At 50.8% G+C, this 24,762-nt stretch overlaps 1 protein-coding gene across 3 annotated transcripts in view; it reads right to left on the reverse strand.

Moving 5' to 3' along the window:
• Positions 1 to 24,762, reverse strand: part of SLIT3 (slit guidance ligand 3) — a 781,214-nt gene that overhangs the window by 85,045 nt on the left and 671,407 nt on the right. For 2 of the 3 annotated variants that reach the window (XM_055554941.1, XM_055554944.1), the window contains exons 15-20: positions 21,838 to 21,988; positions 20,571 to 20,645; positions 13,069 to 13,212; positions 12,121 to 12,264; positions 8,861 to 9,024; positions 7,564 to 7,696 (exon numbers count right to left, since the gene is read on the reverse strand). In XM_055554941.1, coding sequence (XP_055410916.1) covers positions 7,564 to 7,696; positions 8,861 to 9,024; positions 12,121 to 12,264; positions 13,069 to 13,212; positions 20,571 to 20,645; positions 21,838 to 21,988 — 811 coding nt within the window. The remainder of the gene's footprint in view (positions 1 to 7,563; positions 7,697 to 8,860; positions 9,025 to 12,120; positions 12,265 to 13,068; positions 13,213 to 20,570; positions 20,646 to 21,837; positions 21,989 to 24,762) is intronic. The other variant, XM_055554942.1, reaches the window with a different exon arrangement.

Below are 24,762 nucleotides of genomic sequence, written 5' to 3' on the forward strand. Positions count from 1 at the left end.
TGACAAGACTTTGTGGAAGATGAGAAAATCTGAGCTTCCACATGAAAATCAAAAATTTAGAAAGCTTGTAACTGTCACCCAGGACTTGAGAGGGTTCCCTTAATTAAAGACTTTCCTGATGAGGTCAGTGGTGACCATTAATGGCTATCACATTTTTTTTTAAATATTGTATAATGCCATGTGTCAACATTGAGAAAAATCTTCAAAACTGAGCAAAGCAATATTTTCCAAATGACGAGTGCATTATAAGAACATGAATCAGGGGGAAAGTCACATTCAAAATGCAAGACAGATCAGTGGATTTTAAAGTAAGAGTATAAAGAGCCCATTGATACAGTTTCGAGTTTCACACTACAACCAGCATTTAAGAAATGGCCACCATGTACTGGGTACATGTAAACCAATGAAGTTAGAACACACCCTCACCCCGTACACAAAAATAAACTCAGAATGGCTTACAGGCTTACATATAAGACAAGACACCGCCAAACTCCTAAAAGAGATCACAGGCAAAACATTCCCTGACATAGATTGTACCAATGTTTTCTCAGGTCTGTCTCCCAAGGCAATAGAAATAAGAATAAAAATAAACAAGTGGGATCTAATCAAATTTATAAACTTTTGCACAGCAAAGGAAACCACAAACAGAATGAAAAGACAACCTAAGGACTGGGAGAAAATAATGGGGAGAAGATATTTGCCAATGATGTGACTGACAAGGACTTAATTTCCAAAATATACAAACGGTTCCTATAATTCAATAGCAAAAACCCAAACAACTCAATTGAAATATGGACAGAAGACCTAAACAGACATTTCTCCAAAGAGGACACACAGATGGCCGAGAGATGCATTGAAAGGTGTCCATCATCTCTAGTTGTTAGAGAAATGCAAATCAAAACTACCATGAGTTACCACCTCACACGAGTCAGAATGGCCATCAGTAGAAAGTCTATAAATAATGAATGCTAGAGAGGGCGTGGTGGAGAAGGCGATGGCACCCCACTCCAGTACTCTTGCCTGGAAAATCCCATGGACGGAGGAGCCTGGAAGGCTGCAGTCCAAGGGGTCGCTGAGGTTCGGACACGACTGAAGTAACTTAGCAGCAGCAGCAGCACAGAGGGTGTGCAGAAAAGGGAGCCTCCTACACTGTTGTGGGAACGTAAATTGGTGCAGCTAGTGCTGCTGCTGCTGCTAAGTCGCTTCAGTCGTGTCCGACTCTGTGCAACCCCATGGACGGCCTTCAACCAGGCTTCTCTGTCCCTGGGATTCTCCAGGCAAGAACACTGGAGTGGGTTGCCATTTCCTTCTCCAATGCATGAAAGTGAAAAGTGAAAGTGAAGTCCATCAGTTGTGTCCAACTCTTAGCGACGCCATGGACTGCAGCCCACCAGGCTGCTCCGTCCATGGGATTTTCCAGGCAAGAGTACTGGAGTGGGGTGCCATCGCCTTCTCCGGGTGCAGCCACTATGAACCACAGTATGGAGTTCCCTCAGAAAACTAAAAATAGAATTACCAGCAATCCCACTCCTGGGCATATACCCAGACAAAACTATAATTCAAAAAGATACGTGCTTCTGTGTTCATAGCAGGACTATTTACAATAGCGAAGGCATGGAGACAGCCTAAGTGTCCACTGACAGATGAATGGATAAAGAAGATGTGGCACATATATCCAATGGATTACTACTCAGTCATTCAAAGGAATGAAACCACGGCACCTGTAGCAGCATGGATGAACCTAGAGATCAGCACACTGAGTGCGTCACAAGGGAGACAAACACCATGTGATGTCACCTATGCATGGGATCTGAAATAGTACACGGAACAACATGTCCATGACACAGAAACAGACGCACAGGCACAGAGAACAGATTCGTGGGTGCCCAGGTGGGCGTGGGGAAGAGAAGGAATATGAGGTTGGCATTAGCAGATGTAGACTAGTATAAATGGACTGGATAAGCAACATGGTCCTACTATGTAGCATAGGAAACTATATTCAATATCTTGTGATAACCATAATGGAAAAGAATATGAAAAAGAATATATATATATATATGTATAACTGAATCACTTTGATGTACAGTAGAACTGAGTCACTTCACTTTCATTTTCACTTTCATGCATTGGAGAAGGAAATGGCAACCCACTCCAGAGTTCTTGCCTGGAGAATCCCAGGGACAGGGGAGCCTGGTGGGCTGCCGTCTATGGGGTCGCACAGAGTCGGACACGACTGAACTGACTTAGCAGCAGCAGAAATTAACACAACACTGTAATCAACTATGCTTCAATGAAATGCAAAAGAAAAAAGAAATGACTACTATGCTGTTTTGATATATTATCAGAGAAGAATGTTCACAATTATTTGAGAAAGCTACCAAAATTCTTTTTCTAACTACACATCTGTGTGAAGTCAGATTTTCTTCTTATAGTTCACCCAGAACATATCACAACAGAGTGAATGCTGAAGCAGATATAATAATCCAGTTTCTTCTATGACATTTATAAAACATAATGTCATTCCTCACAATGAAATTTCTTTTAGTTTGTTTTCACAAAAGTATGATTTTTATAGAAACATGTGATGGTATATTGTTGTCATTTTTAAATGAAATTAAAATAAATATTTTAAAATATAATTTAAACTACAACTACTCAGTTGTAGTTTCCAATATGGTACATATCAATAGATTAAAACCCACATAGAAACACCAGTTCTTAGAGTCCTGGAGGCTTCTGAAAAATGTAAATGGGTCTTGATGGTGGTGAAGAATCTGCCTGCCAAGGCAGGAGAGGTGGATTTGATCCCTGAGTTGGGAAGATCCCCTGGAGGAGGAAAAGGCAACCCACTCCAGTATTCTTGCCTGGGAAATCCCATGGACAGAAAAGCAGTGGCCACAGGACTGGAAAAGGTCAGTTTTCATTCCAATCCAAAGAAAGGCAATGCCAAAAAATGCTCAAACTACTGCACAACTGCACTCATCTCACACGCTAGTAAAGTAATGCTCAAAATTCTCCAAGCCAGGCTTCAGCAATACGTGAACCGTGAACTTCCAGATGATCAAGCTGGTTTTAGAAAAGGCAGAGGAACCAGAGATCAAATTGCCAACATCGCTGGATCATGGAAAAAGCAAGAGAGTTCCAGAAAAACATCTATTTCTTCTTTATTGACTATGCCAAAGCCTTTCACTGTGTGGATCACAATAAACTGTGGACAATTCTTCAAGAGATGGGACTACCAGACCACCTGACCTGCCTCTTGAGAAACCTATATGCAGGTCAGGAAGCAACAGTTAGAACTGGACATGGAACAACAGACTAGTTCCAAATAGGGAAAGGAGTACATCAAGGCTGTATATTGTCACCCTGCTTATTTAACTTCTATGCAGAGTACATCATGAGAAACACTGGGCTGGAAGAAGCACAAGCTGGAATCAAGATTGCCCGGAGAAATATCAATAACCTCAGATATGCAGTGACACCACCCTTATGGCAGAAAGTGAAGAGGAACTAAAACGTCTCTTGATGAAAGTGAAGGAGGAGAGTGAAAAAGTTGCCTTAAAGCTCAACATTCAGAAAACTGAGATCATGGGATCTGGTCCCATCACTTCATGGGAAATAGATGGGGAAACTGTGGAAACAGTGTCAGACTTTATTTTTGGGGGCTCCAAAATCACTGCAGATGGTGACTGCAGCCATGAAATTAAGAGACGCTTACTCCTTGGAAGGAAAGTTATGACCAACCTAGACAGCATATTCAAAAGCAGAGACGTTACTTTGCCAACAAAGGTCCATCTAGTCAAGGCTATGGTTTTTCCAGTAGTCATGTGTGGATGTGAGAGTTGGACTGTGAAGAAAGCTGAATGCTCAAGAATTGATCCTTTTGAACTGTGGCGTTGGAGAAGACTCTTGAGAGTCCCTTGGACTGCAAGGAGATCCAACCAGTCCACTCTAAAGGACATCAGTCCTGGGTGTTCTTTGGAAGGAATGATGCTAAAGCTGAAACTCCAGTACTTTGGCACCTCATGTAAAGAGTTGACTCATTGGAAAAGACTCTGATGCTGGGAGGGATTGGGGGCAGGAGGAGAAGGGGACGACAGAGGATGAGATGGCTGGATGGCATCACCGACTCGATGGACGTAAGTCTGGGTGAACTCTGGGAGTTGGTGATGAACAGGGAGGCCTGGCGTGCTGCGATTCATGGAGTCGCAAAGAGTCGGACACGACTGAGCGACTGATCTGAACTGATGTACAATAGTGTATTAGTTTCAGGTGTACAACACAGTGATTCAACATTATAGCTTCAGTTCAGTTCAGTCACTTAGTCGTGTCTGACTCTTTGCTATCCCATGGACCGCAGCATGCCAGGCCTCCCGGTCCATCACCAACTCCTGGAGTTTACTCAAACTCATGTCCATTAAGTCAGTGATGCCATAGCTTACACTTCATTTAAAGTTATTACAAACTGTCGGCTATATTCCCTGTGCTGTACAGTATATGCTCGTAACTTACTTATTTTGCACATAGTAGCTTGTGCCTCTGAAGCCCCTTCCCCCACCTGGCCCCTTCCCCTGCTTTTCTCTCCCCAGTGGTGACCACCAGTTTGTTCTCTGTTTGTGTGAGTCTGTTTCTGTTCTGTTACATATATATACATTCATTTTGATTTTTAGATTCTACATACAAGTGAGCTCATATGCTATTGTTTTTCTCTGACTTACTTCACTAAGCATAACACTCTTCACGTCCATTCACACTGTTGCAAACGGCCTATTTCAACGACAACATGGGGGCACTGAATGAACAGGTGTGGGTGGGGCAGAGAGGCCTCTGTTTAGCCCGACTCACCCAAGAGGAGAGGACAGAGGAGACCCACAGAGAGCAGGGCCATGGGGTGCCTGCCTTGCTCTCTTGTGCTGGTTGCAGACTCCTACACTGTGACCTTTGGAGAAACACTGTATAACTTGTTTTTTTCTCTTTCTCAGTGAATTAAGCTTATTTTTGTTTTGTAAGTTGGCAGCTCTGCCCAATATAACTAAAGATGTCGAGGGAGCTGAAAAGCCAACCTTGGAAACACTGACTCTGGACTCAGCCAATGTCCCTGACAAGAGCCCTCCGAGACCCGGTGTTCTGGGCCTGCCAGCTTTCCCTTTCTCTGGAGGCTGTTCCCCTGCCTCCCCTCCCCGCTCCTCCCCACTCTCTTCCCCCTCCAGGAGATGGCTGGTGACGGAGGTGAGGGGGAGGTGAGGGCTGCCCTCGTTGGCGAGCTTTGGATCCCACGTCTGGCAGAGAGCAGTGCCGTCATTTCCAAAGCAGGAAATCAGGTCTCCTTCCAAAGCTCTGAAGTTTATAATTACGACCAATTATGTTTGTTATTTCAATCTCTGTTTCGTGAGCTTTTGGGGAAAAACATTTGAGGGCCTGTTTTCATGGCATTTTCTTCTCTTTGACATGTGCTACTTGGCACTTAATTAGCTCAGGGAGGAGGCGTAAACCTGGGTCATTTTCTGCAGCCCCCACCCCCCCAAGTAGCCCAGCCAGGAAAGCATGGAGCTCTTCCCATTGCTCATGTGCATCTCCAAGGGTGCTTCCCAGGTGGCACAATGGTAAAGAACCGGCTGGCCGATGCAGGAGATGCAAGAGACGTAGATTTGATCCCTGGGTTGGGAAGATCCCCTGGAGTAGAAAATGGCAACCCACTGCAGTATTCTGGCATGGGCAATCCCGTGGACAGAGGAGCCTGGCGGGCTACGGTCAGAGTTGGACACCACTGAGCGACTGAACACGCGCACACACACATCTCCACAGGCACATCTCCTGCTCAAACCCAGGACTGACACGGGCTTTTTGTGACTATCCCAACCTTCCTCCATTGGGCTGGCAGTGCGGGGACAGTCTCACTGAGTCTCAGGACATGCCAGGAGCCACAACACACACAGGAACCGCTCAGCTACTCTAGAGCAGTGCACACTCAGGCTCCACCCCGCGAGGCGCTGGCAGAACCCAGCAGAGAAACATCCCCTCAAGGGCATTTGCTAAGCTCAGCCTCAGGACCGGGTGTGCCTGGGGCCCTGGGCAGGGACAGCCAGCCTGACCTGTGGGTGGTACAGTGACCCCAGTGGGCCCGCTGGGCTTCCACCAGCCCCTCTCCCAGCTCTGCCTACCCGCCACGATGGCCTCAGCTCGGGCAGCCCCCCTTCTCTTTATCAGCCCCTTCCCCTTTAGAGTCCAGCTCCAGCCCCTATCCTTACCTCCCACCCCCAGAGCAGCTTTCTCCAATCTTCACATCCAAGTTAAATCTCCCTACTTTTGGATGTCATAAGAATCTGGTTCCTCTTCTTTGTAGCACTTTTCATGGTTGTCACGTCACATGTGTGTCTGAGATGACTGAGCAAATGTCAACCTTCCCCATGAAACCAGGAGCCACGCGGGTAGGGGTCGCACCTGTTTCGTGCACCATCACCTCCTTGGTGTGAGCAGAGTACCTGACACACGAGGCACCCAGCAAACATGCGTGGAGGCAATGACGAAGGGATGGGAGACGGCACGAGGCTGCCTGCCTGGCCGTGCCTGCGCTGCGACGTGGCCGTGCCCACGAGGCCTTCCTGCCTGTGAGACCCTCTCAGCTTCCCAGAGGGCAGACAGAAGGCTTTTTCCCACAATAGTAAAACCCTTCATGAGGGGAACGGCCTCACTTTCATTTAACTGGGAGCTTCTGACGAAGGAGCAACCCCCAGAGACTTAGTGTCAGGAGGTGGGGTGCAGAGTAAGAAGGCTCCTGGGTGGAGACTAAGCGGAACTCAGAACTAAGATTTCCTCTGTAAAATGGGTGGTTTTAAGTTAAAATAGGACCATATTCGAAGATGTGCTTGCTAAGCCGTAATGCCTGCTGGGCTGTGTTTTGACCATTACGTGCTATTTCTGGGGTCAGACTGAGAAATTGTGGGGGGTTGTGACCAAAAAGAAGAATGAGCACCGAAGAACTGATGCTTTCAAACTGTGGTGCCAGAGAAGCTCGTGAGAGTCCCTTGGACAACAAGGAGATCGAACTAGTCAATCCTAAAGGAAATCAACCTTGAATATTCACTGGAAGGACTGATGATGAAGCTAAAGCTCCAATACTTTGGCCATCGTGAAGATGTAAAGAGCTGACTCACTGGAAAAGACCCTGATGCTGGAAAAGATAGAAGGCAGGAGGAGAAGGGGACGATAGACGATGAGATGGTTGGAAGCCATCACTGATTCCGTGGACATGAACTTGGGCAAACTCCGAGGGATGGAGGTCTGGTGTGCTGCAGTCCATGGGGTTGAGAAGAGTAGGACGCGACTTAGTGACTCAACAACAACTACAGACTGCAGACCAGGGGGCCCGGGGGTGTCAGAGAACACGAGACAACAGCCCTCCCACTTGTATTCTAGAGGGTCGTCACCGCCAGGCAGAGGTTTGGGTGGGAGAGCTTCCTGTGCCACGTGCAGGACGCCACCTGACCCTGGCCAAGGCTCCCGCTTTGCGGGGACGCCTTCGGGGAGGGCATCTCCAGGTCGTGCTGGTGGCAGGGTACTCACAGCTCCGTCACGTCCTTGGGGATGCCTTTGGGAAGGGCACGGAGCCCCCGGTTGCTGCAGCGCACCACAGTCTCCACACAGGTGCACTGCTCGGGGCAGCGCGGGCCCAGCTGGCAGCTGCTCTCATCGTTGCCTGCGGAGAGCCGGCAGTGAGCGAGGCAGGAGAGGGCCCCGCCTGCCCGGGTGAGCTCAGCCCGCTCCCTGACCCAGCTGCTAATGTGACAGGGGAGCCTCAGCTTTGAGCCAGAACGGGATAAGGAGCTTGCTGGTCTCCTCTGTGGCTGAAGGGAAAGGAGAGGCGCCTTGGAGGGAAATAGGGCTGTCTATCTTCTCCCACATTTATCATAAAACAAAGATGCTAAAAACTCGATTAATCAGATACTAGGAAGGGAAGCGGTCACTGTTAACCAGTTCAGGAGTAAGCCAAATGGGGACTTCCCTGGCAGGCCCGTGGTTAGGACTCCGTGTTTCTACTGCAGGGCCGCGGGTCAGATCCCTGGTAGGGTGACCAAAGGAGTAAGCCAACCTGACCGGAGGGGTGGTCCTGGTGGGGCGGGCCTGTGTCCAACTCCTCCTGTTCTCCACATCTTCTACTACACAATCCCCCTGGGGTGGTGACTGTGTCCCCAGCCCCCGTTATACCTGAACTTCTGTTAATTTACAAACCAGGTTGTCCATCTCTAGTTACCTAAAGTTGACCCAGTAAAAACCATGCTGGCCTGAATTTACGCAAAGAAACACGTGTCTCTAATCCTAACGCTCAAAGCCTTGGATCTGCAGGTGTGTACTGCCTAGCCCAGGACAGGAATTTCCCAGAAGCTCATCTGGAAGTCTGTTTCTCATGAGCACCTGCTCTGAGCCTCATGATGATACAGGCAGGAAAACTGCAGGCCAGGGCTCCCATGTTCAGCTGTGTAGGTGGCGTACTGCTCAAGGGTGCCCCATCACCCAACGGGCACCAAACTCGCTGTGGATACAGCAGATTAGGATATCTGGTTCAAGAGTGTCTTCAGAGATGGCCACAAACTATCTTGCTTTAACAAAAGCAGTATCTTACAACAGATTTCTAACTGATGGAAGCCTTAAGGTCTTTAGAAAGAGGCAACTGTTTTTAATTTGCATGATGGAACTGTGTGGGCCAGCAAGCAGGCCTGCAGAGTCCTTCGGAGCTCCGGCTGCCCGCCGAGGGCAGAGGAGACTCAGGTTTAAGGGGTCCTGACCTGCAGTTACCCCTGCCCGCGCCTCCCGTCTCTCCTCGCTTCCTTGCCTGGCCCGGCCCTGCCCCCAGCCTCCTCACCGTCACAGGTGAAGTCCTGGATGGCCACGTCCTGGATGGGAATCTCTTTGAGGAAGAAGGGCTTCTGGCACCGGGGGTTCCCGCTGACTATCCGTCTCTTCCTCAGCCACTTCCCGAGCCAGGCCAGGTGGCAGTTGCAGTTGAAGGGGTTGGAGAGCAGGTTTCTGGGAGGAGAAAAGGGCCCCCTCTGAGTGCTCAGCGTGTCTCCTGGTCCCAGGGGGGTTGGTCCTGGGATCCAGGTCTGCAAGCCTAGAACCTGGCTCTCCAGAAAGGTCTGCTTCCAGTGCAGGGGAATGAGGAAAGAGGAAGAAAGTCTGGAAAAGGAAGCCGGACCCTCTTCTACATCCCAGGGGCGGTCTTTGCAAGGATCTTATGCTAGACCTCTGCCGACAGACAGGACCCCATCCTGCCACGCCCTCCCTTGTTCAATGGGCTCTACCTGTGTGAACTGACTCAATTTCTCAAACTCAGAGCCTTCACTCAAAGCTGTCCCTCCAGTCTGGAATGAAGTTCTTTACCGTGTGCCTGGCTGGTCTCTCAGCTTAAATGACCCCTCCCCAAAGAAGCCCTGGGCTTCCCAGGAGGTGGGAGTGATAAAGAATCCATCTACAATGCAGGAGACGTGGGTTTGATCTCTGGGTTTGGAAGATCCCCTGAAGGAGAGCATGGCAACCCACTCCAGTACTCTTGCCTGGGAAATCCCATGGACAGAGGAGCCTAGTGGGCTACAGTCCATGGGTCGCACAGAGTCAGACACGACTGAAGCGGCTTAGCAGCAGCAGCAGGAGCAGCTGCTCTGTTCTGTTCTTGCTTCAGTCGCCCGCAGTTCCTCCGCAGCACACGTCGGAGCTGCTAATGCCTCCCTCCTCGGACTCGCTGTGAGGAGGGACCAGGCCTGTCCTCCTGCTCTGAGCCTCAGGAACCAGCAGGGCGTCGGCACGGGCACTTGACACATATCCGTCAGATGCGATGATGGACGGATACGGGAGTTTCCCAGAGGGCTGGAATGGGGCTGAGAGCTTTATAAACCCATTCCCTTATTCAGACTTGTCATAGCAACCCTAGGAAGGACGTGACATGATTCCCACTTCACAAATGAGGGGCACAGAGCGTAGGAAGGTTGAAGAACAGGGCCAGAGAGCCCACGAGGGGCTGTGGTTTGACATGGCAGTTGAGGGCTTGGGAGTCCTTCCTGGGGTCGACTCTGGCTCTGAGAATCAGCAACTGTGAGAAGGCGAGTAAGCTCCTCCTCCTGACGGAGTCGGTTCCCTACATGCTCTGTGGCTCTAGCCCTCTGGGTTTTGGATTCCCAGGGTGGAGGCATCCAGGAGAGGTAAGAAGTGGGCTGAGATAAACCGACCCACCCACACTGCTAGTTCCTTACCCATTGTCCTCCATGTTGATGTCACTCATTCATTCAACTCATCCACTTGTTCAGCAATTATATAAAGGTGGGACTTCCCTGGTGGCTCAGATGGTAAAGCATCTGCCTACAATGCCGGAGACCTGGGTTCAATCCCTGGGTCGGGACGATACCCTGGAGAAGGCAATGGCAACCCACTCCTGTACTCTTGCCTGAAAAATTCCATAGACGGAGGAGCCTGGTAGGCCCCAGTTCACGGGGTTGCAAAGAGTTGGACACAACTGAGCAACTTCACTTTCACTTTCTTTCACTGAGTGCCAGGCTCAGATGTATGTAGTAAGGATAGAGCAGTGAACAAAGCAGTCATATATCCCTGTTCTTCTTCCTTCTGGAACTTATATTCCAGCTGATGGGAGGCAGATAGTTTCTAATTAAGAATACTGAAGTGGGTAGCCATTACCTTTTTCAAGGGATCTTCCTGACCCAGGGATTGAACCCGTGTCTCCTGCATTGCAGGTAGATTCTTTACCCTCAGAGCCGCCAGGGAAGCCCAACAGCAAAAAGTGTAGTATGTTAGGGAATGGTCAGTGCTATGGAAAACAACTAGAAAAGCAGGGCTGGAAGAACTGGGGGTGACGGCCGAGGTGGAACGGGCCAGCCGAGGCAACTGACACTGGAGCCAACGTCGGGAGGAGGGGAGGGAGCGGGAGAAGGGCTTTGCAGGCAGTGGGTGCAGCGGTGCAGAGTTCTCAGGGGGGAGTGGGCCTGGGGCATGCGCAGAACAGGAAGGCTGATGGGACTGAGGGACTCGATGGAGTGGGGACTTTAGCACATTCTGGAACTTTGGCTTTTATTCCCAGCGAGGTCAGTGTCTGGGATCATGAACATGGGCACCTACAGGAGATGCAGGAATAGCTTTCACTTCTGTCTACCAAAGGGTCTTTGGAGAAAAGAAGAGAGGGGAAAAAAAGAGCGAGTAACTAAGGGTAACAGAGCCACACGGAAATATGATCGACAGCCGTAAAGGCTGACACACGCTGAGCACTTTCCCTCTCAGGCCCCTGCTGTGCACTTTGCAAATATTAACAGATTCAGTCCTCAAACAATCCCGTGAGGATTACGAGAAGTGACAGCAAAAGCACAGAGAGGTGAAGCAACTTTCCAAGGCCACACAGCTAAAACGAGGTACAGCTAGGATTTGAGGCCAGAAAATTTGGCTCTAGAGCCCAAAGTTTTCACCATTATTCTAGACAGCCTCCCTTCGCAACGCAGTGAATTTTGTGGGCAGGAACACTCGTCCAGAGAGCTAGATTCTAACTGGTTCTGATACACATTTAAGCAGTCAGTGACATTGCTTAAAAAAATCCCCACTGGCCTGCTTAAAACCTTTGTGCGTTCCTAACATGCTCTGGTTAGAAACCGAACGGCCCATGGCTGTCCTGCAGCCTGGCCCTGGCCCCCTCCAGCCTTGCGCGCTCTGTGTATGACCACGTTAGGCACTGCTCGTCCTGCATCTCTGCCCTGCTTTAACCCAGGGCCTTTGCACATGCTCTTCCCAGTGAAGGAATGCACTTTCCACTTTCTTGAACAAGCTAATTCACCCTCACCTTCCAGAACACAGCTCCAGTGTTCCTTGACAAGGCCCATATTAGGTTTTCATATCACTGTGGGCCTCTGTTCTGTGGCAGCTCGCTATGCTCTGAGCTCCAGGAAGCGGGGCCCACGTCTGTGCCTCCTTAGCATTTAATGGTGCCTGGCACATGGAGGGAGCCTGACACATGTTTAAGCTGACAGATGGAGAGATGACTTTGGGTCAAAGACAGTCAGGCGCTGAGAGGGCAGAGGGCTGCAGGAGAGGTACCCAGAGTGAGTGTGCGGTGGGTCCAGGGGGACTTACATGGTGGATAGGGAGACAAGCGTGGTGAAGGCTCCGGGGGTAATGGTGGTGATCCGATTGTCGTAGAGAGAGAGCAGCCTCACTGAGCTCAGGCCAGCAAAGGTGTCATTGCTCACACAGCTGATCAGGTTACTTCTTAGCATCCTGCAGGGAGAGGGGTGCAGGCAGCAAGCACAGGTGCCGTCTCTTCCCTCCCATCCTTTCCGTGTGTGTCTGTGAGTGTAGGGCGCTCCTTTTTCCTGCCCCACGGGTGTGTGTGTGAGTGTGGGGTGCTCTTTTTGCCAACTCCATGCTCAGACCTGTCATGATGCTGAGGTTTGCCATGGCTGGACCTGGGGCTGCCTGTAAATATGTGCGCACATTCTTGGCTGTGGGCGATTTATAGTAGAAGCAGGTGTCATGTGTGTATACGTATACACATGCGTATTGTACGGTGGTTAGTGTATGTGTGGATATTTTGGGGAGGAGAGGAGAATCAAGACGTGGCTCTGGACATCAGTTTGTGTGTGTGTGTGTGCTGATACACACGTGCCTGTTTGTGTATGTGTTTATCTGCGTTTTGCATGTATGTCTCTATGTCATTTTATGTACGTGTGTCACGCCTATGTTTGTGTAAATGTGTGCCTGTTTCGGGTATGAATCTGCATCAGTGTATATGTGAGGGCTAGTGTGTGTGTGTGTGTGTGTGTGTGTGTGTGTTGGGGGTGCATGCTAAGTTCCTTCCCATTCAGGGCTGGGAAATGCCTGACATCTCCCTGGCGAAAGGAAGGAAAGGATTCTGCTGCCCAGGCCTGCGACCAGCCCCACCCGCCCCCACCAGCCCTCACTGGCCCCTCCCTGCCTCCCTAGCCCCCTCCCTGCCTCCCTAGCCCCCTCCCTGCCTCCCCAGGCCCCTCCCTGCCTCCCCAGCCCCTCCCTCCGGCCGTGGCCCAGGCCCCAGGGACTCACAAGGTCTTGAGGCCGCTGAGGCCTCGGAACGCGCGCCCGTGGGTGGTCTCCAGCTGGTTCCCCGTCAGCACCAGCTCCTGCACGCTGGCCGCGCCGTCAAACGCGCCCTCTCTCACCTCCTTGATTCTGTTGTTACTCAGGTTTCTGGAGGGAGGGACAGGACAGGTCAGGACTCAGGGCGGGAATGGCCAGCTCTGCAGCCACATGGTGACTGTGGGGAGCCCCCAGGACTGAGGACTGCCTCGGGGAGGCTCCATCTTGGGCTTCCTGACCTTCGGTCTTCAGCACCCGTGCCCCAGGAAGCAGGGAGCCCAGACCCACATGGGGTGGGTGGGGAGGTTACCTTCGTGGAACAGACTGTGTAGTGTTTGAAGTCTTTCAGTACAATTCTCCTTTCTGTGCCCTGGGGACTGGCAGATTTAAAATGGTTCTCAAACTTGTTTTCCCTCTTTAAAAGATCATCTCACTAAGTAGTGATGCTCAAGAGGAGAGCAGGAGAAAAATTTCAAACGTGCCTACTCTCTATGGGGGTGAGGCATTTGTAGAACCTTCCGCTCTTCATCATGGGAGATTCCCGATATAAACGGACCCTTTCTAGTTACTACTTCTTGCGCACTTATTATGTACTAGGCACCATGTGAGGGCTTTGGCCAACAGAATCACATCAAATCCTCAAAACAACAGCCATCAGATAGATATTATTTTTATCATTGTCTTGTTTTATGGATGAGGTGACTGAGATTCAGAGAGGTTAGGTACCTTGCCCACAGTCACACAGCTGAGAGAGCTGGGATTGAAGCCCAGGCTTTTAAGCACGTAGAAAAGCCTCCAGCGAACTGCTTTTCCTAACTGGATATTCCTCTGGAGATGTGGGTGCCCACCCCTTCTATCAGGGCTCTGAAGGATTCAGGGTTTGGGACACCATGTTTTCCTAAGCGGGCTCAGTCCTATTAAGCCACTTCCGATTCCGCTTTGGAGGTCAGACAGCAGGCTCTTCCCTGCCAGGGCCAACACCACGTGGCAGGCTGTATGGGAGCTGAGTGGCAGCAGGTGCCGCAGAGCTGTAGGTGCTGTGAGGGGCAGGGGTCTCCACAGACCACTCAAATGCTCAGGCCTGAACGGCAGCCCTGGCTGGCTGGCTGGAATGGAAAGGGATGGGTTTATAGGAGCCGAATGAAGAATCCAGCCTCCTCAGCAAACAGCCTGGGGGACCTTATTCTATGACCGGGAGCCTCGTAGGTGGACGTGGAGTTGCTGACTGGCTGAGTGCCTTGAGCTTATTAGAACCGAGGGCTCATGAGAGAGACAGCTGGCCCACTGTCTTGCTGGATGCACTGAGGCCCAGGGCAGGGAGGGCACTGCTCCTGGGCCCAGAGCACCGAAGGGTAGATAGCACTCCATGCATCCCTGGTACTACTGCTTCTCTCAAGAGCTCTCCTCGCAGAGCCTGGGGCGGACTCGCGGAGCCTGGGGCGGACTCACGGCCCCCCACCCTACAAGGATGTGTGAGTGCAAGCTAAGTCGCGCTGTTGTGTCTGACTCTTTGCGACACTGTGGACGGTGGCCCGCCAGGCTCCTCTGCCCATGGGATTCTTCAGACAAGAATACAGGAGTGGGTAGCCATGCCTCCTCCAGGGAATCTTCCCGACCCAGGGGTTGAACCCGCATCTCTTTTGTCTCCTGCACTGGCAGGCAGGGTCTTTACCACTGGCACCACCTGGGAAGCCCCATGGGGATGGTTCAGGACAACTGAAATTCAACTGGGCACCCCGGGGCTCAGTGCAGGCTGCTTGCCCCCTTTGCACGTAGGCCCTGGGTTTGCCAGGGGTGGCAGTGCCCACAGCCGTGCACAGGCATCGAGGACACAATTCCCACCATGGCAGCATCTGCTTCCTCCGTGCTCCCAGTCAAGGCCTTCCTCACGTCCCCTCTTCCATCCTGCTGAGAAAACAGGTTCCAGTGCTCCTCTAACCCCTCCCCCAAGATCTGAGCGAGCTGGGAGATTCTCAGAGTAGATTTTTGCTCCCTGCCTGACTCTTCTGAAACTCAGCTGGATTCCTTATAAATCCTGGTAGTCTTGGTCCACAAGAACACAGAAGTAAAAGTCACACACAGGGGAGACTTCAAATTACCCCCAAATTTGACATGGGAGGAGAGAGAAAGGCTCTCCCAGCAGCTATAACTCATCCAAATGCTGGAGCTTCTCCTCCAGCTCGAGAGAGTTCGGTTTCTTGGGGAACTGAAGCAGACAGGGCGGGCAGTGGAGATGAGTTTGGGCAGCTAGCAAGCGGGAGGTTCCCGCTTCCTGACGTTTGTTTCTTTAAATGAGCAGAATTAATATCACGCTAGTGTAAGGTTTGAGAATATGATTTCCTCAGGCTGGGAGAATGGAAAACATAAGGGCAAAAAAGGAGGATAGAATTTTCCAAAAGACCTGGATGCTGCTCTCTCTCCATCCAGGCAGCTTGGGCTGAGGGACAGAGACAGAGCAACGCAGGGCAAGCGCCGCAGTCAGCCAGCGCCTCGGGGCTTTGTAAGAGCTCCATCTTCCCTGGTGGCCCAGACAGTAAAGATCTACCCCCAAGGTGGGAGACCGGGATTCGATCCCTGGGTCAGGAAGGTCCCCTGGAGAAGGAAATGGCTACCCACTACAACATTCTTGCCTGGGAAATACCATGGACAGAGGAGCCTGGCGGGTTACAGTCCATGGGGTCGTAGAGTCAGACACGACTGAGCAATTCTTACACACACACACACACACACACACACACAAACATCATCATCTTATTCTCAGGAATATCTTCCTGAAGACGCCTCCGATCCCAGCAAACCCCCAGATGCAAAACTCAGGCCACTGAGGAAGCCTCTCCCCATTTCATCTCTGCAGACCACCTGAAGGATGACTGCTTCATCGCGGCTTTGACTGCACCGAGGATGGGGGTCTCACACCTGAAAGGACCCAGCCCCAGAAATCCCTGCCGTAGGCCAGGGGGTTCAGGACACAGCGAGTGCCAGGCTGCACTGCCTCTGCAAGCTGCTGGGTGCACTTTTAACCCCAGAGACACCGAGGCCATTCCAGGCTGAGGGATTCACTCTGGAAAGCCCGTGTCTGGGAAGGAAAGCTCAGGCTTCTTCTAGGACCCTGTCTCTTCAGGTCTGTAGGACATCCCATAAACCATGGTAACATGGAGTATGTTAGTCGCTCAGCCGTGTCTGACTCTTTGGACTGTAGCCCACCAGTCTCCTCTGTCTATGGAATTCTCCAGGCAAGAATACTGGAGTGGATTGCCATTCCCTTTTCCACAAAGCATCTGCAATCCTATTGTAAAGTCCAGTCCTCCATGGAAAAGCAGTAGGGAGAGTGCTACGTGGATTTTTCTGGAAGCTGAGTATGCTGGGTCATGATTGAGCAGTACATTGGCACTGTGCTGGGTTGGTGAGGTCCTGTCCACCTCCTTAGGGATATCTCCCTTCCCCTGATGTGGAAACTCTACTTCAAGCTGAGGTTACAAGCTCAAATGTCCCAGGGTCCAGGCAAGTGGTGTAAAGTCAGAAACAAGCCCTGTGGGGACAGCAATGATCAAGAAAGCATATGCCCCAGCTAAGGGGGCAGCCGCTCCTCAACTCAGCTCAACTGGAGCCATTTGGGAACATGGGCTGTTTTGCCAGATCTTCTGGTTTCCCAAAGGATGCTAGAAATCCACATTTATTTTTCTGCGGAAACTCTTGATTTTTAAAAGAGGGTGTGCATGTATGCTAAGTCACTTCAGTTGTGTCCAACTCTTTGCGACCCTATGGACAGTAGCCTGCCAGGCTCCTCTGTCCATGTGATTCTCCAGGCAAGAATACTGGAGTGGGTAACCACGCCCTCCTCCAGGGGAATCTTCCCAATCCAGGGATTGAGCCCACGGCTCTAGCATCTCCTGCACTGTCAGGCATGATCTTTACCACCAGCACCACCTGGGAAGCCTAGCAATTACTTCTTATTAAAAATACAATCAGCATCACCAAGTCCACCCATGGGGAACTGATTTTGGCTAGAGGGGTGCTAGGTTTCAGTCTCTGCTTGAGATGTCCCTTCGGTATAAGAACTGACCTGAAATTCACCTGAGAGAAGCCGTGACCCTGCTCGGAAGGGGAGGTCACTTGAAAAGCTTCTTTGAGTTTCCACAGTCCTGATAACCCTTGTGGGGAACAGCTCACAGCTTTTCTCTGCATCCCTTAGCACAAGTGATCCTTATGAAATCTCATTTTCCCCACAAGATAGGAAAGGACACAGAGGTTCAGAATAGTTTGGAAAGGCACAGCAGAGTCCAAAGTCCTGGCTCTGTGTCGACCCTCCTTTGCCCTCGTGCCCTGTCAGGATGCTCCCGTCCAGACCATAACCTGAGGGTACTGGTCCCACAGACCTTGGGGAAGCCAAGCAGACTCAGTCACAGACACAGCTGGCTGCAGCCACTCTGATGGGCAGGATTCCAGCTGACCCATCGCCTCATCGGGGTGTCGGGGTGGTGATGGGTCCCAGCAGATGAGGTCTATTTACTTAAAAAGAGTTGCCATCAGTTGCCTGGTGATCCAGTGGCTGAGACTCCACACTCTCAATGCAAGGGGCCTGGGTTTGATTCCTCATCAGGGAACTAGATCCTATATGCTGCAACTAGGAGTTCTCAGGCCTCAACTAAAGATCCTACAGGCCTCAACTAAAAGGTCCCATGCACCACAACTAAGATCCAAAGAAAAGAAAATACAATACCCATCACACATAATGTCCCTACTGGGACATTCGCTTGGTTGGCTGGCACTTAGGCGTACATGGGTTTAGGCCCGCACGCATGCGCACACGGGCGTTTGCTGCCTCGAGCTCCAATCCCAGCCGGCCTGCGCTGTCACCACTCTTGGCTCCCGGCTTGACTTTTAAACTTGGACAAGTTTCCTTCTGTGTTTCAGCTTCCTCGTTTGGGAAATGAAGCAATCTCAAAGCTGTTGTGTTTTTCCCATGAGGGGTAAACGCATGAATATCAGTACAGTTTGGCACAGAGTACAGTGATTGGTAACCTCGATCGGCCATTATTATCATTGTTGCCTTGCACCCACCGCCTTTTCACAGGGGGTCTTAAGTACTCGAGTTTGCAACTCCTGTTTTAACCATGTGCTCCAGGTCACTCAACCCAGATGTCCTCTTTCTGTCTCTCAGCACCTTCTCACCACAGTCCCATGGACAGAGGACATGTCTTTCCCCTTATCTTTTACACTTCTTTTTTTAAAATTAGTTTTTATTGGAGTATAGTTGCTTTACAATGTTATGTTCATTTCTGCTGTACAGCAAAGTGAATCAGCTCAATGTATACATATATCCCCTCTTTTTTTGCATTTAGGTCACCACAGAATACTGAGAAGAGTTCTTTGTGCTATATAGCAGGTTCTCATTAGTTAACTATTTTATACATAGCAGCCTTGCACTTCTGATCCTCAACATAACTTACAAGGAAACTGGATTTATTTCTATTATGCAAATAAATACATTAAAGTACAGAAAGGCTAAGGGCATTCCTGGAGTGACATAGCAGGGGAGGGGCAGTTGAACTCAGAACAAACGCAGGTCTGCCTGCTCTTCCCCTACACCTGGATTTCTGGCTGCTCTCAGGAAGGGAATATTTGGCAGCCCTGACCCTCCTCCCAGCATGGGAAATGCCAGGATGAGCTGCGTGCCACCTGTCTCCTCTGATGAGAGCTCAGCTCACATGAAGCCACAGTCCCCACCCCTCCCTTTTGCTGCTTGGACACTGAGGCTGTGCCGTGTCTTACTTGTGTCACGTAAACTCTTTGTTGCAGTATGTGGGATCTAGTTCCACAAGCAGGGATCGAACCTGGGTCCCCAGCATTGGGAGCACGCAGTCTTAGCCACAAGACGAGCAGGAAGTTTGGGGTTGAATTTGAAAGGACATGTCCTGGCAAGCGATGGGTGATGTCTGTGCTGCGTTCCTGAAGCTAGAGGCGGGCCTGACCACCTGGACAGCCACGGTCCTCCCCAGGACCTGCGTGAGCCCTCCCTCCTCTGCCCCTTCAGTTCCTGTGCTCGCCAGTGCTCCCAGTCAGAGGGCGGTCCTGAAGCCACGTGGTGCAACTTCAGGCAGGGAGGGAGGGACAAAGCCTGACCAGCTCTGATGGGACTCAGATGCTGCACAGGGCAGGGAAAGGCTCTTTCCTTCTTACCTGAAGGGGACTGATGTGATGGGTGGAGAGCAACATAAAATAAGGGTTACAATTAATTCTCATTATTCATTGTGCTTCAGTTCTACAAAGTCACTAGGCAAGATGAATTAGTGAATGCTAAACCATCGCTTCCAGGGGAAATTGAGGGTTAGGTCCCTGTGAGCCCCTGGTTATGATCTTTTTGGTAGTTGATCAATGCATAACCTTGTTTGATGCGTGCTTCTGTTTAAAGACATCCTGTTGGATATATTGTTGATTGTTACACTGTGCTCACAAACAGCAGTACTGTAAGTCTTGCCTGAACAAAGCTTATGTAACAAGTATTTTCTCCGTACAGCACACAGCCCTTCTGGACTATGCTTTAGGTCCATTTTAAACAGTGAAATCACCTACAAAAGCACGAATATGCAAAAAAATGTGGCACGAAATACACTGTGGATTGGACACTTGTTTACAGTCTGGGAGCTGAAACAAGAACTCAGAACGTGGCCTTGTTCTGTGTCAGCTGAGGGCATGCGTGTAGGGTGACTCAAATTTTTTGCTGCTCTGTGTTTAGGAAGACCATGAAAACACCTGAGTATGGATTTTGAGATTACAAATAAATGTTAGCAAATACAGGGTCTGTGAATAATGAGGCTACGACCGTATTTCCTTTGTTCCAGACGCAGACCCAAACTCGGGCTGGGAGATGTGGAGGATGTGGTGCAGGTGGGGAGCAGGGTCAAAGAGAAGGGAATTAGATGGTGAAGGGGCCCCTGTCCATGCTGGCACGTCTACTGGGGCACCTGGGGAAGGGAAGGCGGGGGGAGTGCGTCCAGCTGTGTACCAGTGTGATTATGGATGAAGGAGGTGAGGCAGCTGGTGTTTCTGCTCCAATGGGTCACACCCACATGGAGGCCTTTAGAGTCTGTCTAAAAGCAGACCTTCCAAGTGTCATCTCATAAAAATTACTACAGCCCATGGGGTTGCAAAGAGTCAGACATGACAGGCACTAACACATGTAGCCTAGGTCCCCTTATCTCACTGCTGGTGCTCAGTAGAGTCCCTCCCACCACCCCTTGGGGGTAGATGATGAGAGCAGAGTAGGGGGCAGGGATGAGCAGAGGGGAGAGGGGCTGAGGCTCAGGGCTTGTGCAGAACGCATGCTCTGGCTCTGCATGGCCCTGTCTCAGTGTCCTGCTTCCTGGGGTGTGATGGGGGAGACTGAGATGGGCCAGAGCAGAGGGAGATGAAGGCACCACTGCCCTGATGCTCTGCTCCAGTCTACCAAGGTCCTGAAGCTGACTTACATTTTCCGCAGATTGGGCAACTTCTTGAAGATGCCAGTGGCCTCAAGAACAGATATCTCATTGTCGTTTAGTCGCCTGTGTGGAAAGCAAGCGGATGAGGGGGTGGGTGAGCTGTGGAAGGGACACCTCCCTCACCGGCCCCCCGTCCTCCCAGGCCTTCAGCTGAGCTGACGCCCGGACCTCACTCAGCCCAGGTCCATAGCACTGCAGAAACCGTCTGTATTGACTCCTCAGCACGGGGCGCCCAGCAGTGAGAGGAGGGGTGTGCGAAGGGTGGGAAGGGAGGCCAGGCTCCTCTGCGTGGAGGAGCCCCTGTGATAAGGGCCTGTGCAACTTGCTGAACACTCAGCACTTGAACAATCAAGGGCCAGAGATTTGCCTTAATTTTGTAGGGGTACCAATGACCACTTAAACTTCCTGGGAGGGCTCCCCAGATTCTCCAACTCTGCAAGCCACTCAGCACTTTCCAGACCACGTCCCTCTGCTAAGGGCAGCTCAGGGACTCCACGCTCAATGTTCATACAAACCCAGGGAGAGCAGAAGACAAAGAAAGGCCCCACTATGATTTGTAAAGTCAAAGAGAATAATAACAACAACCATTTACACAGGGCTTACTCCACGCGCACATTCAAGATGAAGCCTGTGCTCGCCTCCTCTCACCTCATCTTTCTCACCCCTGTGGGAGTGAGGTATCATCACCTCCATTTTACAGCTCAGATCTGGCGCTCAGATCTAAGAAGCAACTTGCGCAATCTCAGGAGAACTGGAAAAGGCAGGAGTCAGGCCCAGGTGTGTCAGCCCCCACCGCAGCACCCTCATCACCCCACGCTGGAATTTTGAGCTCTCTCATTTCTGGATAAACGCCTTTTTATTAGCAGAGATAGCCGGAGGCTCAGATACATCTGATGGTTCTCGCTGTTTTCTCACTTCAGGTCGTATCCATCTTTCTGGTTATGTTGTAAGTGTCCTAAGGGCCAGGAAGGGTGGTCTGCCTCATTCATGTGGAAACGGGTGGGCCTGGCAGTGCCTGGCTCCCAGCGAGTGTTCAGAGAATCTTTGTAGAAAGAATGAATGGTCTTTATTTGCAAGTAAACAGTCCCCAGTGGAGGCGTGAGGGTCTGCACTCAGCTGGGAAGTAGCAGACAGCAAGGAGCACCCAGGTGACTGAGGTGGGGGGGAGGTCGCCTCTAGAAGCCCACCCCTGCCCTGACTGGCTCAGGGAGATGGGTGTGGGGATGTGCGGGGGTCCTGCCCCTGGAGCACTCACAGGTCGGTGACGTATTCGGGGAGGTGGCTGGGGACGCGGGCCAGCTTCTGGTTGGAGCAGTCCACGATGGTGCCCTCGCAGCGGCACCTGTCTGGGCACACGAGGTCCATGAAGCACTCGCTGCTGAACCTGCTGCGGTAATCCTCCGAGCCTGGGGGGCCAAAGAGGGGTGTCAGCATCACCAGCCCGGGCCGGGGCAGGGCTGTGGGGACGGGGGATATGGATGGGGGGGGTTGTCCAGAGCCAGAGGCAGCACTGCCTTCAGGTTATGGGCACCCGGCCGTGCCTCCCGCCCCTCAGCCTCCAGGCTGCTTGCTTCCCTTTGGTCTTTGTCATTCAACACTTTCAGGTCTAACAGCACAAGCTCTATGTGTTCTTAAGCTTCGGTGGGTCACGCAGACCTTTTTCCACATTGGGAATTTGGTGTACAATTTAGGGGTGTCTTAGTCCGTGATGCCCACCATCTATGGACATTCTAAATACATTCTGAAGACATTTTGAAGGGGTTTTGATGAAAGCTATACCAAGGGTGGGAATGAGGTCAGGGAAGCGGGTAACAGACTCAGCTGTCTTCAGGGACAAAGCAGGGACTGAACGATAAAGGGGCCCAGCACACGGCAATCAATACCACTGATGCGCGATTTTATTATTGGGAAGTAATCATGAGAGTCGGGGTACTGGGGAATTGATGCCTGCTGCCCTAATGCTTGGGAATTTGGCTCAGGGTTGCCTGACAATTCTTTAAAAAAAATACTGGTAATGAATTCATACTTAAAACACTGTGAAATCAAGCACAACTCTTGTGAGGGTTAAATGTACCTGCTGCCTTTGAAAGGAAGCTCTGTTTAACTACAGTCAAAAGCCACTTACAATCAGCTAAAAGTAGTTGGAGCTAAGATTAATGTTTGGAATTGAGTTTTTCTTGAGGTTGCACAGCGATGGTAACAGGGTCAGTGATGCACTGTGTTGAGACATGCCCTTAGGAGCTGCTTTAATGATCAAAATGATCCCCTGGCACCTGGGCAAACCTCTGTAAGACCACAAATCTTGCCTGAGATAAAAGGGAAGTTCTGATTCTCCTATCAGACATGAGCCAGCTGATTGGGGTTGAGTCTCTTATTTTCACCTTCAACATATCATCAGCACAATGACAGGCACAAGAGCTTGGCTCACATTTGTCCAGTGCATAAATGGGCTGTCGGCACATAAACTGTCCACAGTGCTTCAGGGAATGTGAATGTCACTTGTTTGCCTGGCTAGCTGAGGTGGGCCTTGGCCAAGTTACGTATATTAGTAGTAGAATGGGGCACCTGCAGTACAGAGATTTGGGCAGTAGAGGGCGCAGGTTTGCCCAGGCTTCGCTACTTAAACCTCAATCTCTCTGCCTGTAAAATGGGAATTATATAGTTGCCCCTATCTCACAGGGGTTGTCATGAAGATTCAAGGAAGATCAAGATGGTGGAGAGCTTCTGGGCAAGGGTCAAAAGGGTCAAGAGTTCTACAGATGTTTGTGATTCTGTTTTTTTTTCCCCTAGGACGTAGTGGAACATGTGACATGTCAGAGGCCATTACCATCAGCATGTGAAGTCAAGTCGCTCAGTCTTGTCCGACTCTTTGCGACCCCGTGGACTGTAGCCCGCCAGGCTCCCCTGTCCATGGGATTCTCCAGGAAAGAATACTGGAGTGGGTTACCATTTCCTTCTCCAGGGGATCTTCCCGACCCAGGGATTGAACCCCAGGTCTCCTGCATTGGAGGCAGACACTTTAACCTCTGAGCCACCAGGGAAGCCCAATCAGCATAGCGAGTGATAATAGCTGACACGTATGGAGCATGAATCACGAGCCGGGCACTATTCTGGGCACTTCAAACAGATGACTCTATTAAATCCGTCCCACACTCTGGGACTATTACGACTCCATGTTACAGATAAGGACACTGAGGGCTGCAGGTCATTCAGGACGTGGCAGAGAAACAAACCCAGGCAGACTGCCACCAGGGTCTGTGTGACTAACACCATGCTTACTGCAGATCTGCTTTTGGACAAAATCTTAACCTCAGTCCTGCGAATGATAATACGGTCAAGTGGAGGTGAACTGAATGGCATTTTCTGCCAGTGGGCCTTGGGGAGACAGGAGGAAGGAAATGTCTCCACTGACTGCTTTATTTTTCACTCCTCACATTTTCTGCCCATGGTAATGCCTGATTAGGGAGAGACTGAGGGGGTCTCTGATTCTGAAGGGACATCATCTACCTAAAACAGAAGGTCAAGGCTTGGACCTATTTCCTTTCCCTCTCTGCTCCTTCCCCATCCACCTCCTTCACCCCATTTCATCCCAGGCTTGTATAAGCAAAATTCATGCAGGTATCCCCGGTTATTTGGATGGCTTCCTGGTACAATGTATTATGCAAATCTCTTGCCCTTGGCTTGCCAGCAGCCATCCCACTGAATAACTCTGACCTGAGCCATTTTCTCCCAGACACATCAGTGTGCTGAGTCTTGGGTAAATCGCATCGTGCAGACCCTGCCGAATGACAGCGCTCTCTTATTCCCTGACGGGGGTTCCCCACAGTCGTAAAGAAGCTTTTCGTGTATTTTTCCTTGAGAGGGTGTCTACAGTGGGATCATTGCAAATGGAGGAGCCCTGCGTGATCAAAGCCAGAAAGACAGGAGGGAGGACAGTTTGCTCGCCAACACAATGAGCCTGAAGATGTGCACGGCTGGGCCGCGGCCAGGGACAGCCACTGATTAAATGCGTTTTCGTTTTAATCAAGGTGAGAGCATGTGTGCTTAGCGGGAATCGCTCTCTGTAGTATACTTAGACTACAACTGGCCGACCTCTGCAATGGAGCCGCCGACCCATTTTAATGAAATGATTTTGCAATTAGATTCGATAGACTAATATGTTCTTCCCAACATTTTTTCC

Source organism: Bubalus kerabau, chromosome 18 (assembly GCF_029407905.1).
Source record: "Bubalus kerabau isolate K-KA32 ecotype Philippines breed swamp buffalo chromosome 18, PCC_UOA_SB_1v2, whole genome shotgun sequence".
Lineage (NCBI taxonomy): Eukaryota > Metazoa > Chordata > Mammalia > Artiodactyla > Bovidae > Bubalus > Bubalus kerabau.